This window comes from Sorex araneus, chromosome 8 (genome assembly GCF_027595985.1).
Source record: "Sorex araneus isolate mSorAra2 chromosome 8, mSorAra2.pri, whole genome shotgun sequence".
Taxonomy (NCBI): Eukaryota; Metazoa; Chordata; class Mammalia; order Eulipotyphla; family Soricidae; genus Sorex; species Sorex araneus.
Window position 1 is genome coordinate 68,059,076 of NC_073309.1, and position 13,281 is coordinate 68,072,356.

The 13,281-nt window shown below is 36.3% G+C and overlaps 1 protein-coding gene across 1 annotated transcript in view; it reads left to right on the forward strand.

The window, feature by feature from the left end:
• DPYD (dihydropyrimidine dehydrogenase) overlaps nt 1–13,281 on the forward strand; it is a 980,594-nt gene that overhangs the window by 834,005 nt on the left and 133,308 nt on the right. Inside the window, exon 20 of the mRNA XM_055145227.1 lies at nt 3,812–3,991. Within this exon, the coding sequence (XP_055001202.1) occupies nt 3,812–3,991 (180 nt within the window). The remainder of the gene's footprint in view (nt 1–3,811; nt 3,992–13,281) is intronic.

Below are 13,281 nucleotides of genomic sequence, written 5' to 3' on the forward strand. Positions count from 1 at the left end.
TGGTTGAAATACACCAGGTGCTATTTCCCTTGCTCCAGCATTACTGAACTGATTCTACCATCTACCAATCACACCACATTTATAAATTCAAAGTATGAGTGAGGCTTGTATTTTCTCATTAGAAGAATCAGGGATGTTAAGTTTTGCTATATATACATTGCAAAATATCTGTTTCTTTCATCAGTAGGCCTTTACAACAGTTATGAACATTCCATAAAGCATGTTACAGGATGTGATATTTCAAACTCTTAATTTCTTATGTTCATATGGATAACTATTTATAAGATTATAGTCAAGAATACCCATAAGCATGCACTACGAAAAAAAAAAGGTAAAAGAATCTCACAGTTAAGAAAGAGGTTTAAATAAGGCATCTGTTGACTTATATAGTTAAACAAAAATCCTGTGAAGGAAATTATAGTGATTATTTTTTTATAATTGTTCCGGAAAAAAGTCACTCCCAGAAAACAATAACAGGCCTAATAAATGCTCAGATAGTTTCTCCTAAGAAACAGATTTTTTTAAAGTGTCATATAATGGTCTTTTTAGGAAATATCTGAATTTAGTAGTTATTCAGTTTTCTTTCCTACATTTCAGAACAGGAAATGACAGGGCTTTGTTTCTGCTTGGTTAGTGTGAGTTTGTTGTTCCTACAGTACTATCTAAGAAAGAGTGGAAGCATTGAGTTTTCATCTAGTAGTATAGATTATTCAGAACAGTAGGTGTATTTACATTGAATATAATTTTATATTTTAACTCATTTTATTTACATATTTTGTGTGTATTTTTTGCCCCACCCCTTGATGCTCAGGGACAACTTCTGACTTGTTGCTTGGGTTCACTCCTGTTGGGTGCACAGGAGACATATGTGGTATTGGGTATTGAACCTGGACCACTTGTATCAGAAATATGTACTGTACACTCTAACGTATTGAGCTGCTCCCATTTCATCTTTTGTTAAAATATATATGTTTAATTCACGGGATGGCTGGAAGAAAAGGTATTTTTGCACTCACTTTTTTTTTTATTTTTGCTTTTTGGGTCACACCCAGCGATGCTCAGGGGTTACTCCTGGTTTTGCACTCAGGAATTACTCCTGGCAGTGCTTGGGGGACCATATGGGATGCCGGGGATCGAACCCGGGTCGGCCGCATACAAGGCAAACGCCCTACCCGCTGTGCTATCGCTCCAGCCCCTGCACTCACTTTTTTTTAAATCTTTTTGTTGTTTTGCCACACCAGCAATGCTTAGGGGCCACTCCTTGATTCTATATTTGAGAGTTTCTTGAGGTGCCATGTGGTGCAGAACCCCAGCTTCTCTCATGCAAATTATGTGCTGTCTCCCAAGCTTCTTAAAGAAAAATTTAATTTCAGTTCCTTTAAAAAGCATTTTTCCTCTCACAATATCATGTCTTAGTTATATTGAACTGTCTGGTCATGAATCCTGCCTTCCCTTTCCAACCATATGGCTTACGTAGGACAAGTCAGTTAGCTTTTCTAAGATTTGGTTTTCTTATCTGCTCAACAGGGCTAAAACTTAAAACTACATCAGTATTATTTTGAAGATGTAAAGATGATTAATTAAAATGTGTTTAATTGAGTACCTGGCCAAAATAAGAACATGGATTGTGTTATATAATATATAGAACATCGTTTTATTCTGATCACAGCATCATTCAACCAGTTTTGACAGAAATTTAACATGGAGCCTGCTGTGATCTATTTTGAAACAAAGCTATTATCATCCTTAAAAAAGAAATAAAAAGATACAAAATCATCCTACCTATACCCCCAACTCTCTTCTTTCTCTTACTGGAGCCAAAATTCCTCTAAGGGCAGTCTGTCGCTACATCTTAAGATACTCAATTCTCATCCATCTGTTGCAGAACTTCTCCCAGATAAATGCACATTATGGTTGGTGTCTTGATTTCTAAACCCAGTGATCACTTTTTCAGCTCTGATACTACTGGTTTTCATGAAGAATTTGACAGCTTCCTTGAGTACTCCTTAGATTTCTTCTGATTAGTATTCTTTGTGATCTTATACCTTGATATAATTTTTAATACTTATGTTCCCAGGTTTATATCTGTCTCCTTTTACCAACACGTCCAAAATTATGATGTATTTTTGTTGATAACTCTTATTATATGCATATATATGTATTTTTTCTGCCTTCTTTATATATGTGTATCTAGAAAGAGTCAAATATATATACATATATATATAATTTCCTACAATCCCTTTGTGCTTTTGCTGTTAAATCTCTCAACAATCTATCAATGTCTAGGTATTAGGTAGCATGCTGGACATGAAGATTGTAATAAACGTTATTAAATACCCACCAAGTTTTAAGGGACCCTGAAACACAACCAGTTTTACTCTTCTATTTTTAGGTATTTCCTCATTTTCATTCATGTATGTTGTGGTTTTTCTTTGTTGGTTATCATTGTGAGATTCCATGGATTATATAAGAATTTAGGATCTGGGTAAATAGGATAGAAAGCTTCGTTTTACTTATTTACTTGGTTTTAATAGCTGCCTCTTTGGGTTCATCTGGAAGACAGATGGATAAATTTGTTGAGTTCTATATTGTAAATTTAAAAACTTAAATAATGGTGGACAAGATGGGGGAAGGGCTCCTATCAGCAATTGTAGATGAATCTATGGAGTCTACAGGTGTCAATATCAAAGTGATGCTTTGAAAACTCAACCAAAACGTATTCCATCTAAATTCAAATTCTTAAAACTAACCAGGGTTATTATACAGATACTGAAATATATTGGTGGTGCAAAACCCCTAATTTATTGGGTTAAACCTTGATTTCAGATTTTGTTTCAAATTTCTAAATATGGTCACTAAAATTAAAAAAATATCTCTTCTGAAATATCCATTAATTCAATATAAATGGAGCATGGAACCAATGGCAAATCCTGGGAGATAATATAGTGACCAAGATAAACATGGGTTCTTCTCCTCTGAAGCTTCAATCTATTTGAAAATTAGCTATCAAGAAAGTAATTGTGTAAAAGTTTTCAAAAAAATGTAAATAAATGATGGTTTTGCAGTTTGAGTATATGGCTCAGTAGTAGAACATATCCCTTGCATATGTAGTACCCTGGGTTTGATCCCTGATGCCCTACACACACACACACACACACACACACACACACAAACACGCATGCACACACACACATCATTCTAGGCAGAGAAGATCTTATGAAAAATTCTTAATATAAAGAAAGAATGTGGCAACTTTGAGGCAAAGAGGATAAGATCTGGATATTTTGAACACAGTGACTAAAACGTAGAACCATAGTAGATGAAACTGATGAGGTAAGGAGAGGTAAATTATAAGTGAGTTCATTGGGTGACAAACACCCTAGCCTCTGCATGACTGACACTTTTAGGCATGAGAACTGCCTTCAGGTAGTACGTCCCAGAAAAGTGGGAACTCGTAAAGATCTTCCTTCGGTTGGAAATTCAACTGATTGGCTCTAATTATATCTAATTATAAAGAGTTCTCACCTGATATGAAATAAACTGTGTCTACTTGGTGTTCAGTTTGGTAAGTTTCATAATGTACATATATTTGTGATATTTCCACATCATCAAGTTTTAAGTTGTGTGTTGTTGCTGAAAATTCCCCTGTGCCCCTTTACAGTTTCTTCCTTACCACTCAGATGATGTGACTGAATTGTCTTAACTATAACAATGCCTGGTACATATTATGTATTTTGTTGAATAAATGAAATTTGAGTCCATTTGGAGGATTAGCTATGTGTATGATTGTTTGCTTTTCCATCTTTTATAGGTCTGCAGTGCTGTCCAGAATCAGGATTTCACTGTAATTGAGGACTACTGCACTGGCCTCAAAGCCCTGCTTTATCTGAAAAGCATCGAGGAACTGCAAGACTGGGATGGGCAGAGTCCGGCTACTGTAAGACATCAGAAAGGAAAACCAGTTCCTCACATTGCTGACCTGACTGGCAAGGTATGTGCCTGCTTTCTGCAGCCTTCCCGGAGAGCTGCTTTGGTCCCTTTCTGTTTCTCGTCTGGTTTGGCTCCTACCATCTTGCTCACAGGAAATAGTGCCTACTGGATATGATTTCTATAGTAGAACCATATTTTTTTCTCTTTGAGTCACACCTGGCATTGTACAGGGGTAACTCCTGGCTCTGCACTCGGGAATTACTCCTGGCGGTGCTCAGGGGACCATATGGGATGCTGGGAATCAAACCCGGGTTGGTCGCGTGCCACTGTGCTATCACTCCAGCCCCAGTAGAGTCATTTTGAAGGAAGTCATTTTGATTAGCGCTACGCTATGGGACTGTGAGTTGCATTTTTATAAAACCAATGTAACCCAAGGTCATATAGATGAAAATGATTGAAGTTTTTAGTATGAAACACCTCCAAATTCTTGCTTACTGTGGTGATGACTGGCATTCTTTCCAGTGGGAGGTTGGAGAATTCTTTATTCTTTAACAAGCTCTGGAAATTATAACATTACCTTTCTATTTTCAAGACAATCAAATCACTGGAGCCCTGAATAAAATGATGAAGTTTTTTTTAAATTAAAATCTAATCAGTATCTTTTGTAACTGCTTCTGATATGTGGTTAAACCTGGGCTCGAAAGGTTATGTCCCAACTTTCTCACTAACTGCTATTTTCAGAGAAATATACACTACATTTACATTTTGTATAATACAGTGATTTTAGCAAATCTTTTCTAAAACAACATTCAGCATTTTGCCTTTGTATTTCCTTTGTATTATTCTAAATAGACAACCATTGTCAGAAGACATTTCTTTAGTCCTGAATGAGGGGAGGAAAAAATTATAATTCCTAGTCTTTTCAGCTTGTCACTACATCAATAATTAACTTTTAAAAAAGGAGAGGCAAGTATAAAAAGATTCTTTAAGGAAGCATTTAATAATTCAAATGAATTTTAACTTGAAACAGGTCAGATGAAAAAGAATGGAAAACAAAAACTCTGGATATTCTGCCTTAGATGACAGGGTTAGAGACACAGAAAGAGTTAAGAGAAATGTCATATAACTGACTTATGTTTGGCTAGTTATGGTGAAAAATACTACTTTCATCTTTTAAAGTAAAAAGTTCATGAATAATAACATATGTGATCGCAAATCCAGCAATGGAAAACAAAAGAGAAAAAAAAATAAAATTTTGTAGCATAAATTCCAGAAAAAAACTGATAAATGACTCTATGAGTGGCAATCACACAGAAAGACCTGGTAACATTAATATTGTAATTAGCAAGACTGTGCCTAAGCAGCACTATTAATGTAACTAATCATATTATCATAAACTGAGTCTGCAGTCTTGCCTTTATTAGTGACCATCAATTTCTTAAGATTGTCCATAGCTAAAAAAACAATTTCGTAAATAATGTTACATTCATTCCATGTAAATTCTCATCGAAATATTTTTTGATGTGATAGTTTATGGCCATCCCTAAAAGCGTTGTGTCAAATGTGAGTTGTCATTATGCAAACAGAAAGAAAGGTAGCTGCAGCTCACTGCACCATTTGGTCTTTAAAGGACTTCCCCACTCACTCAGAACTTACATATTCCAATAAGAGAAGGATAATGATGGAGACACTTGTGTCAATGACATAAGTGGAAGTTGATTTTCTGATAGTTTGAATCTAGATTCATATTTTATTTTGGTAAGTCCAGTCTTCATCAAGACCATAAGTATAATTTTCAACATGATAACTTGCTGAAAAAATGATTTTTGTCTCTGTGATTATATTAGTGATTCATTTCTAAAACGCTAAAGTAAGGAACGGCAGATGGCTCAGTAATCAACTAATGCTCCTACATTCTCTGCTGCAAGCAGACATGACTAAAACAATAGGTGACTCTCCTGGTTAGGTTAATATCTCTGATAGTGAATCAAAACACTCTGAATCTAGGATCCAGGTGGGTTCGCAATTGTACCTTCCTAATGTCTGCTGGTATGTGTGTGAGTGTGTATGTGTGTATGTATTTGTATGCATGTGCTTGAAATAAACTCATGCTATCATCACCTTAAACTATTATTGTTTTTTATAATGCTTCCAAGCAGTAGAGAAAACAAAAGAAGGTATGGGCCCTTGTTTAGAAAGATCTGCTAGAAATAATGGTCTCCCTTAGACACACAAGATTTATTTGGAAGGTAAAGTTGTAAAGTTGTTACTCTGCTTAATCTTTCACTAGAGGTCAGGCTAGAATAAATTAGAGTTGAAATTCAGAAGAAACCAATTACAATGCACTGTTTGAAGATGGAGACAGAATGAGGTGTTAGTCATGGAAACAAGGATTTGACCAAATTAGTCATGTTATCTTTAAGTAATTAATATATTTAATATACCCTCCCTATGCTTGCCTCACTTACTAATTGATTAAACTTCCTAAGCAATGTTTCTTCAGATGGCTTTGTTAGGGTAAGAAGTCAGGCATTTATAGTTTGCTCTCGTCTTATGGTTCAAGGTGTATAAATATACCTACAAACATTTGAGCAAATCCCATCGGAAGCACAATTGTGAGCTTTGTCACATAGAGAGCTGTTGGTCTTAAACTGTGTTTAAAAACCATTCCATACAGTCCTGGAAAAATGTGCATTTCCAGGTCCTCTTACAAAGATTCAAATTGATTTTGGACAGAGCTGGATCCGGGAATATGCATTTTTAGCATTATAAATGCATGGTGCCATAAGTTCAGTGAACCACATTGCCAAAAGGGATAAAGATGTTAAAGTTATAGGTAAATCAGAGATTGAGAAATTAGCAATGAGCATCACCCCAGTTGATCTTGATGAAATAAATGATTATGAGTTCGGGAAAGAGTGATGTTGAAAGAGTCCAGAGGAAAAAAAACAGCAGAGTGGGCTTTGAAAGACTGTACGTTGAAAATTGTTGGGACAGGTAATTTGAGTCAGAAGTGGGGTCCAAGACAAATAGTTCGAAATAACTGTAAGAAAGAGACACATTAGTATGAGATATCTGACATCCAGAATTCTAATAGAACAGCAGTGAGGAACAGGATAATGCAGAGAGCAACCCATCTATGATATAAAGGAAAAGGATCATAACAAAACACTGGTACTTTAGACTCAGTTTTCTGACTTCCTTCCGGTCATCCCTAGTGAAAATCAAGGCAACTCAATAAAAGTAAAGTAATTGATGTTGCATGTAAGACAGTGGTAAGGAGCAGAGTTCATAGTAAGCCTGTTAGGTTCATATAATGCTTCATTAGTAACAGCTAGGCAACTTGAGCAAATTAATTAATCTCTCTAAACCTGTTTTCAAAATGATGAAATGAAGATAATCACAATACAAACCCACAGTCACTCATTAACGACTCTGAAATTCAAAAAGCTGCAAACCAAATGTTTCACATAACTCATTTGGCAGCAAACCTGGTCTGAACTAATACAAGCTATTTATAATCTTTATGCATTCCTTTTAAAGTAAGTATTTAACTGTTTACTGCAGAGAAACTAATGTGTTTGTGTGTACTGATTACTACCCCATACCTTGCTGGAGGTACTGTGTAAAACATGACATGCACAATTTTATTTAAGTCCAAAAAATAATTAGGAGTTCTGAGATACATTTGGCACAAAAAAGTTTTAGATGAGAGACTGCAAAGAATATTTAAGTGAAGATATAATTGCAATCTTATCTGCATATTTTTCTTTAGCGATGGGAACAAAAGATAGGGGATATTAAAATAAAATTATTACTATTTGTCATGTTCTAGCGGGCACCAGTAACGTCTCTCATTGAGAGACTTATTGTTACTGTTTTTGGCATATCCAATACGCACGGGTAGCTTTCCAGGCTCTGCTGCACGGGCTCCATACTCTCTGCTTGCCGGGCTCTCTGAGAGGGGCGGAGGAATCGAACCTGGGTCAGCCGCGTGAAAGGAGAAAGCCCAACCGCTGTGCTATCGCTCCAGCCCATTTGTCATGTTAGATGCAGTAAATAAGAATTAGACTGAGAAATTTTTGCTTGAGAAACACAAAATAAATCAGCTGCACCAATATTAGAACAAAACAATACGAGATCAGAAAAACACAAGAAAATGTATTCACTTTTCTATGCTTGAGACGAAAGCACAATTCCTAAACAGCCCTTCAAAGGAAGGTAGCACAGGCCCAAACTGCCAATTTCCTGGGATCTGCATGCACTTTCACATCTTGTTTTCTGTATATGTTGTGTCTTTTTCAGTTTACTAATGTGAAATTCCCAAGTTTCCCTTTCTGTATGATTCATTCTCTAACCTCTACACCAGAATTAATTCCCCCTACTTTTCTTCAACCTCAGTTATAACGTGGTTCACATAGGCTTTGAATTTTTATTTTCTCTCTAGTAGGCATTAATGCTCACTTTCCTTATTCATAATATCCCAGTTTTTTGGACACCCACTGGTAGTCAGTAGGACCTTAATCACTTTTGTTTGAGTAGGTAAATGAATAAACAGCAAAAATGAGAAGTGGAAGCATTAAAAATTAGTAAACACTTGACTTACTAAGCCATTATTTTCTCCATCGTGTAAGAAATAAAAAGAATGTAATAAAAAAAATGCTTCATTGAATGTAAAGGCTCCATTAGTGTGTGACTTTAGAAAAATGAGATCAAAAGAAACTAAAATGGAAAAAGTAAAGTGGACAGGAACTCAATTTCCTTCCTTCTTAAAATGACAACTTGTACCCTAGACCTGAGATTTGATCACCCTCTAGATGCCAGACCCGGCCAAATGTCTACCACGTAGAAATAGTGGCTTGATAGCTGATTTGGTGAGTGAATGTATCAAGCACTCACATATTTTTTAAATATTAAATATCATTTCATTCATGAAACCTCCTATAACTCTTTTACTCTTCCTCCAAAAGAGAACTCTTTCTCAGTCTCTCTGAATTCTTTGTTTATATAACTACTACTGCAGTTATATTATCTTCTTGTCCATCACTGGAGCTCATTATGAGCATTTTGAAAACAGAGATCATGTCTTATTTATACTTGAATTTTCAACAATGAACACAGAGCTGCATGTTTATAGAATTAAATTGCACAGTCTATATGTGCTTCTTTAGAAGAAAAAAAGGAAGCCAATTTATAGTTAAAATTCCAACCAGACCCTTTCGTAATGAAGCAAACATTTCAGAAGAAAACGTTAAGTGTGCCAAATTAATTTTGGTAGGTATTAAAATATGATGAAATATATATCCATGATATTAATGAATAAATATAGTCCGTTTTTATTAAAAAGCTTTCATAAGGATAAAATCAGAAAAACTCTCATAGTGCTTGTATAGAAATTCCTAAATCAAGATAGTTTTGAAGATAAGAAGCCAAAATCGCTCCATCCATTTGACCAAATGCAACATTATCATGTTAATTTAATAATAAAAGTAGTACCATTTTATAAGCTCCTGCTCTCTAGTTTTGAATATTTGGCTAGCATGTAGGTGTCTGTCTATGTATTTGGTTATAGCATTTTATCCAAAAGAAAACAAAATTGTGTCTAAAAACATATATATCATATCTTGAGTATGACTTTTTAAAAAAAAGCCTAATTAAGAAGTAGATCCTCAGAAATTGAGAATGTTTCCTCCTTTTGTAACTTAAACAGTTCAGTCTTCCATGAATTTTACTTTTTCAAACTAGGATACAATTTTAGCAAAGAATAGTGTACATCGTAAATGAATTGCTTGGAAAATTTGACAAGTAAGTACTTTCATGAAATCTTTACTACACTCTAAGTATGAGACCTGTTGGAACCACTGATGATTCCCTCTATAGTTTCCCTGCCAGTATCTATCCTGACTCCCAGTCCAATTTCTGTCATCATGGTTTGTTGATATTTGTTAACATATATGCTAAGATTCACAGAATGTATGTTTATATGGTATAGTTACTTTCACACTTGCACAGTATTTTAGGGATTCTGCCATTTTTTGTGTTAATTTATTTCTTTGTATTGCTAATATTCTTATATTAGTCCACCACAGTTTAATTATTCATAAGAATTATATTTAATCTGCTTTTACTTGCAATATTATAAATATGTTTTGAAATGTTCATAACTTTCATGAAAACCTATTTTTATTTTTCTTGGATAATGTCTAGCAGTGTAATACCTGGACCATAAGGTGATTTCTTAAAGTATGTATTTTATTTTGTGTTATGAACTTGAAACAGCAGGACACTTGGGCAGTCTCGGGCCAGGGCAGATACTGGCTCATGCTCCGCCAAGATTCGACCCGGGTGGCCACAGTTTTGTGCGGCCGCTTTGCTGCTGATAGACCAAGATCTGGAGGCCAGCTAGACTACTTTTGGTCCCAGCAAGGGCTTGCAGCCATGTCTCTAGACTGTGAACTAAGCCATCGCCCCATGCTGCCCCAGGAAGGGAAATGATGCAATTCCTAACATAAATCTCCCTGGACTTAATTACTAAAATACTAAAATACAGAAATCCAAAACCGTGTGGCTGCTACTGTGGCTGCACAACTGCATATCTCTTCATTCTCAGCAACGGAAAACTAATTATCAAATGCTTCCTTCTCAGTAGGGCTGTTTTTTTGGGGGGGAAACTCCAACAACAATAGTGAGTTTTGTGTTGAAATATGGAATGTAATCAAGGTAAAGAGAAAATGAAGTGAAATTTATCAGTTACACAGGCGGGGGTGGGGGGTGGGAGGTGGGAGGTATACTGGGGTTTTTGGTGGTGGACTATGGGCACTGGTGAAGGGATGGGTGTTTGAATATTGTATAACTGAGACATAAGCCTGAGAACTTTGTAACTTTCCACATGGTGATTCAGTAAAATAAAAAATAAATAAATAAAATATGTATTTTTAATGTTTAACCTTAAATGAAAAAATTTAAACTTTTTGGGCTGGAGCAATAGCACAGCAAGGAGGACATTTGCCTTGCATGCAACTGACCCGGGTTTGATTCCCAGCATCCTATATGGTCCTCTGAGCACCGCCAGGAGTAATACCTGAATGCAGAGCCAGGAGTAATCCCTGAGCATCACTGGGTATGACCCAAAAAGCAAAAAAAAAAAAAAAAAAAATTAAAAAATAATAAGGGACCCTCTGCGCCTAAAGACTTTGATTCCAGAGACCTAACACTTTCGGACATCCAGCGCAGCTTCTAATAACAATGCACTGTGAACAATGCACTGGGACTGTGAACTAGGCTTCAGCCCTGTGCTGCCCGGGGGTGGAGTTTTTTCCTCCCCACCCTGTCTTCCTGCACGGAAAATGGCGGCGGCGGCAGCGGCGGCAAAACAGCAGAGGCAGCAACCGCATGGCAGGCGCCATCTGTGAGAATCCTAACCCAGAGGTATTCGATTTCTACACTGGGGCTCCCAGGGACTCATGGGAAGGGGGTGTAACCGGCATGCCCTCGGCCCAGATAAATTCGGAGCTGCTGAGAGGGAAACGGACCCTCTGCGCCTAAATATTTTGATTCCAGAGACCTAACACTTTCGGGCATCCAGCGCAGCTTCTAATAACAATGCACTGGGACTGCAAACTGGGATATGCAATTTCTGATAGAATTTTCCCTGGACTTTATACAGAAATCCAAAACCGCGCGGACGCACGACTTATCATTTATAATTGTCAGCAGTGTAAAACGGTTCCTTTTGAACAGGTCTGACTTGGGGGGGAAACCCCAAATAATATCAGTAAGTTTTTGTTGAAATATTGAAGGTTATTAATGTAGCAGCCACCTCTCTGGACTGTGAACTAAGCAAAAGCCCCACGCCGGCCATTGCGGCATGGCATACACCATACTATGAGGCGCGGGATGGGGATGAGGGTGAAAAAAAAAAGGGAAAAGGAAAAAGAAAAAAAAAAGAAGAAGAAGAATAGTTATGTACTTGTAGCAGTGGGGCTCCATATCTCTTCATTCCCAGCAATGGAAAACTAATTATCAAATGCTTCCTTGGTAGTAGGTCTGTCTCTCTTGGGTGGAAACTCCAACAACTATAGTGAGTTTTGTGTTGAAATATGGAATGTAATCAAGGTAAAGAGCAAATAAAGTGAAATTCATTAGTTATAAAGTAGGGGGTAGGGGGTGGGGGCGGGGGGTATACTGGGGTTTTTGGTGGTGGACTATGGGCACTGGTGAAGGGATGGGTGTTTGAATATTGTATAACTGAGACATAAACCTTAGAACTTTGTAACTTTCCACATGGTGATTCAATAAAAAGTTAAAAATAATAATAATAATAAAAGTTAACTTTTTATATTTAAAATATATATCACTGTAATCACTGTTATCCCTATGCTCATCGATTTGTTCAAGCAGGCACCAGTAACGTCTCTCATTGAGAGGTTTATTGTTACTGTTTTTGGCATATCCAATACACACGGGTAGCTTGCCAGGCTCTGCCGCGCAGGCTCGATACTCTTGGTAGCTTGCCAGGCTCTCCGAGAGGGGCAGAGGAATCGAACTCGGGTAAGCCGCATGAAAGGCGAAAGCCCAACCGCTGTGCTATTGCTCCAGCCCCCAAATATATATATATATATATATATATATATATATATATATATATATATATTTAAAATGCGAAAGCTTTTATATTTAAAAGTACAAACCATAATTCCAAAGTAGCTGACCATCTGATCTTACCCGATGTAGATGGGAACATCATTGTTTCTTGCATTTAAGTCAGCATTTTATATTCTCGATCGTTAATTTGAGTTATTTTGGTATATGTAAACTGGAATTTTTTGTGATTTAGTTTTTACCTTCTTGAAAACTAATAGTGTTAAACATTATTTTTCCTTATTAAGTATCCATCTTTGAGGTGCCTATATAAATTTCTTGTCAAATTTTAAATTGACATTATAATTTGTTTAATGTAAGGAGATACTCATCCAAGGACTCAAACCAAGGAGATACTCTTGGTTTGAGTCCTTGGATGTAAGAAATCATTTGACCAAATCCACCATTTGTTCATAGGAAACCCTGTAAGTCATCTATCTTATACTCAAAGAAAACTTCCTCAGTATAATAAAGAGCACACTGTCTATAGCTCATGTAGCACCTACTGGTATACAAATAATTTTTCTCCAAAAATAAAAAACTAGACATGATTTCCATTTAATAGGTTCTACTTAGGTGTTGTAGTAGAGCTTCTAATAAATGCAGTAAGATTAAAGAAAGAAAGAAATCACATAATATAAACAAAGAACTGACTTATTTTATAGATAATGATGTTAATATACACTGAAACTCCTAGAGAATCTATTAAGG